Source organism: Lactuca serriola, chromosome 6 (assembly GCF_051521515.1).
Source record: "Lactuca serriola cultivar US96UC23 chromosome 6, Lser_US96UC23_V15, whole genome shotgun sequence".
NCBI lineage: Eukaryota > Viridiplantae > Streptophyta > Magnoliopsida > Asterales > Asteraceae > Lactuca > Lactuca serriola.
In genome coordinates, this window is record NC_136413.1 from 141,805,245 (window position 1) to 141,810,380 (window position 5,136).

General features: G+C 35.7%; 1 protein-coding gene across 1 annotated transcript; it reads right to left on the reverse strand.

Moving 5' to 3' along the window:
• Positions 1-841: 841 nt before the first annotated feature.
• On the reverse strand, positions 842-4,146 carry LOC145056972 (luminal-binding protein 5). The gene is made up of 6 exons (XM_079004712.1): positions 3,990-4,146; positions 3,060-3,327; positions 2,758-2,972; positions 1,944-2,666; positions 1,613-1,850; positions 842-1,529 (listed from the first exon to the last, which is right to left on the reverse strand). Exons 1-6 carry the CDS (start codon positions 4,027-4,029, stop codon positions 1,028-1,030), a joined length of 1,986 nt encoding a protein of 661 aa, XP_078860838.1. The 5' UTR covers positions 4,030-4,146; the 3' UTR covers positions 842-1,027.
• Positions 4,147-5,136: the final 990 nt, after the last annotated feature.

Sequence of the window (5,136 nt, forward strand, 5' to 3'; positions counted from 1 at the left end):
GATGTTTCTTGTAAAGAACAATTGTCATTAATATTGAGGTTTGTAAATAAAATGGGGGAAATTGTAGAAAGGTTTGTTGGCCTTAGACATGTTAGTGATCAATTTTTAAGTAATAGTTTGATGTTATATATTGAAAAAAAAATGTTTTAGATAGTATTATTAATGATATAATTATGAAATTATATCAAGCTATAAGACCTCGTCGGGTATAATTGTAAGAACTTATTATTATTTTTGCTTCTACAACTTGATCCAATTCGAACCCGTAATAATAATTTTTTTTTATAAATTTCTTTTAAATAGTAAACTATTAGGTTTTCCGTTCTAGACTCGTCACTTAAAGAACTTGTATTGCATTAGAGAGAAATTACAAATGATTGATGATTTGGCCAGATTGATGACAACAGTTTTTTATCATACACAACAATTCATGCATTATATAGTTGTACAATACAATATTTTAAAACACCAATTATTGTGTACGGAGAAAAATTGTTGTGTACGGATCAGCTCCTCACATATATACGGTTATGGTTAGGATCATCTGACCTAACTGCCACCGTGATGCATGGCTCCGAACTCTTATGTAGAGCTGTACAAATCATGATTTGAGTATATTAATCTCACGTGATATAAGGACGATTTAGAGATGAATGTTATATTATACTTAGGGTTGTTTAGTAACCATTAAATAAGGACGATTTAGAGATGAATGTTATATTATACTTAGGGTTGTTTAGTAACCATTAAATAAGGACGATTTAGAGATCACATCTGAATTTGTCAGCATACAATACGTTTGGTTCGACCTGTATACTAATAAAAAAAAAAGCTTTAAAGATGTAGGAAAGTCGTTTAAACATTAAATGATACACAAATTCAAGAGTTTCACTTCACTTAGACTAAAAAATAACCAAAGTGAGCATAATAAAACCTCAACTTTCAAGTTCAAGTAATAATCCAAAATTATACTACAAACCCTATCTTCTCTCCTCTCCTCTATCTTCTCTCACCCCTCAAAAATAACCTAAAGTTCATCATGTTCATCATCATCTTCCGTTGAATCCGCTCCACCTCCCGGAGCTCCACCGGATCTCTGATAAACAGCTGTAATAATTGGATTACAAACAGCCTCAACTTCCTTCAACTTCTCATCATACTCCTCCTTCTCAGCCGACTGATTCTCATCCAACCATTCAAGCGCCTCCTTTGTTGCCGACTCAATCTTCTCTTTCTCATCGCTCTCAAGCTTATCAGCCAATTTATCCTTATCACCAATTTGATTCTTCATGTTGTAGACATAAGTCTCAAGGGCATTTCTGGCATCAATCTTTTCCTTCACCTTTTTGTCTTCTTCAGCAAACTCCTCTGCCTCCCTAACCATTCGTTCAATCTCCTCCTGACTCAATCTCCCCTTCTCATTTGTTATTGTTATCTTCTCTGATTTACCAGAAGCCTTGTCCTCTGCCTTCACGTTCAATATACCATTTGCGTCCACCTCAAATGTCACTTCAATTTGTGGTGTTCCCCTGAAAATACAATCAATTATGTTTAGTTTTAAGTTTAAGTTTAGCCCCTGGAAAACAAAAATATTGACAAACAGGTCACCAACCTTGGAGCCGGTGGGATTCCGGAGAGATCGAATGTTCCGAGAAGTCTACAATCTTTTGTCATACTTCTTTCACCTTCGTAGACTTTAATGGAAACAACAGTTTGTTGATCTTGATAAGTTGTGAAGACTTGTGATTTTTTAGTTGGAATGACTGTGTTTCTTGGGATCAATTTCGTCATCACTCCCCCAACGGTTTCGATTCCGAGAGTAAGAGGTGCCACGTCCAAAAGAAGAATATCTAGTAGGCAGTAGCATATATTTATTTGTCAGAATATAGTTTTATTTTTAATATATAATAATAATAAGAAAAGAGTTTGAATTACGGGATTACCTTTAGTTTCGTCACCACCTTCACCGCTCAAAATACCTCCCTGTACGGCGGCGCCAAAAGCGACGGCCTCATCGGGGTTCACACCTTTGTTTGGTTCCTTTCCATCGAAGTAATCTTTCAGAAGCTGTTGGACTTTTGGGATTCTGGTACTTCCACCGACGAGGACAATTTCGTCAATTTGGCTCTTCTGTAAACCGGCGTCGTCCATGGCCTTCTTGACGGGTCCCATGGTCTTTCTGAACAAGTCGTTGTTGAGTTCTTCGAATCTGGCTCTGGTCAACGGCTCTGAGAAGTCTACACCGTCAAAAAGCGATTCAATCTCGACTCGGACTTGATGTTGGCTACTCAAGGCTCTTTTGGCTCGCTCGGCTTCCCTTCTTAGCTTTCCAAGAGCTCTGTTGTCTTTGCTGATGTCTTTTCCGTGCTTCTTCTTGATTAGCTTGATGAAGTACTCCATGATCCTTTGGTCAAAGTCTTCGCCTCCAAGATGGGTGTCACCGTTTGTTGAAAGAACCTCAAAAACGCCATTGTCGATGGTTAAGATACTGACATCGAAGGTTCCACCACCAAGGTCGAATACCAGAATGTTCTTTTCTCCTCCTTTCTTGTCAAGACCATATGCGATGGCAGCAGCTGTGGGTTCGTTGATGATTCTGGCAACGTTCAAACCAGCAATCACACCGGCGTCCTTTGTTGCCTGTCTTTGGGCGTCGTTGAAGTATGCTGTATGAAGGAAGAATCGAATAAGTAAAGAAACAGTTTGAAGGACATCGTTCTTCAAGGGTACAAAAGTAAATTCTGTTGTTTTACTAACCTGGAACTGTGACAACTGCGTCCTTGATCTTCTTTCCCAAGAATGCTTCGGCTGTCTCCTTCATTTTGGTTAGAATCATGGCGCTGATCTCTTCAGGACTGAAAACTTTTGTTTCCCCACCGGAAAGTTTAACTTGGATGTACGGCTTTCCATCTTTGTTCACGAGTTTGTAGGGGACGAGTTTCATATCCCTCTGGACTTCTTTGTCCTCAAACCTGTCACACAAACATAAATTGCTCAACATTGGGAAGAAACATGATTTCTGATATCTAAACAACAAGCAGATTGGAAAAGTTGCATACTTTCTCCCGATGAGTCTCTTGACATCAAAGATGGTTCTCTCTGCGTTTATAGGTGCCTGATTCTTTGCTGCTTCACCGATCAACCTCTCGGAGTCTGTGAAAGCCACCCATGATGGAGTGATACGGTTTCCTTGGTCGTTGGCTATGATTTCAACATGGCCATTCTTGTAAACACCAACACACGAGTAGGTAGTTCCAAGATCGATCCCAATAACAGTCCCTAACTTGTTGGCTTCTTCTTTTGCAATGGAAATTGCAGATAGGCAACCTGTAATACATTAAGGTTAGTACATACTACATAAAAGGACACATCTTCCATGAAAGATAAAACTATCAGAACAAGCAGTTAAGAAAATGGATTAGGTGTTGTCAATATGCTGTCTGATTATAATAACAGATCAAAATCAATTGCACATTAATAGGACACAGATTTGATTACTGAATGTGACACGTTGTTAGCATGTGTATATCCCATAGAATCATAGACACCTCATCCATCAGTGTACAAAATCAAACTAGAAAAACCGAACAAAATTACCACTACTTAAGGAACTGTCCATCGCTAATCTCCATATGGAGATTTCATAACTTTAATTAAGATCACATAAAGTTTGTTCTTCATAAAATCAAAAGCAAACACAGAACAACACTAATTAATAAATGTACAGAAAGAGACTAATCAACAAATGTAAACATAATAAGTGCTGAAATTCAAACAAATTCGAAATGAAACCATCACAGTCTCGTCAGATCTCAAACAAAACCGACTCCAAACAGCATTGAAACAGCAAAACCAATTCACAAACAAGCATTTACGCATATCAAGGCTAAATCTACATTCGTACAATCCTTCCTAGATTCATACCAAAAGAATCAAAAAACCCAAAAACAGTAGCAACTGTAACAAAAATCAATATCAGAAAACTTTACCGATTAAGACGATCGCTAGCACGATGCCGGAGCGACCCATGCTTCACCTCACTGCTCTATAGATGAATGTCCTTATGATATCCGGTGTAATTAAAGGGTTTTGAGCTTTGAAATAGGGAAAGGGTTTTCTTTTCTGAGAACTCAGATTTGTGCGATTGGGAATTTATATTACATGAAATCTCGCAGGATGTACAAGCGCCTACATTAAAGCGCGTCGATTTTGTTCGGGTCTCTCGCGAAGACACTCTAATGCATGTCATCGATGATGACGTGGACCAATCAGAACTCAGGTATGGGTGTTGTAGCCAATAAGGATGGATCTCGTGTTGTACCCTACGTGCTGTTGCCTCATTGGGTTTGCCTCATCATCCAATTTTTCATTAACTGCAAATTGGGTCCCTGGAGTTTTGGGTATTGTTGTTGAAGCCCTGAAAGTATTTATTTATTTTCGACCAAGAAGCCTTGAATTATTTAATGTTCAAATTTGATTAAAACCATCATTATATATACTTATAAAGAAAGTATTTTTTCTTTCACCACATTTATTTGAAAGTCTCATTCATTTTTTCTTTCACCACATTCATTTGAAACTCACATGACTTTTCAATTTATTTCTAATAATGATTATAAGTTGGTTAATAAGGTTAAATAAATAACAAACCTAAAGTTTAAATATATAAACTAAATTTCAATATTAAAAGAATATATATTTTCTACTTATAAAGTTATGTTTTTAACTTTTAACATATTATACTTAATTTATTAGGTCTAATATGGTGTTGTATGTAAACCAGTATCATTTTAAAACTACAACTTTTGAACAATTTGTATAAAATACTTAAATTGTTAATTTAAATATAACCTTACACAATCAAGTTAAATAAAAATTTTAGTTCAACTTAAACAACCCAAAGAATATTTAGTAAATAGTTAAAAGTGATAAATTGTAGTGTTTTTCTAATAATAATTATAAGTTGGTTAATAAGGTTAAATAAGTATCAAACCTAAAATGTAATCATAAATAAACTAAATTTCAATATTAAAAAATATTTTTACTTCTGCTTATAAAGTTTTGTCTTTAACTTTTAACATATTATACTTAATTTATTAGATTTAATATGTTATTGTATGTAAACCATTATCAGTT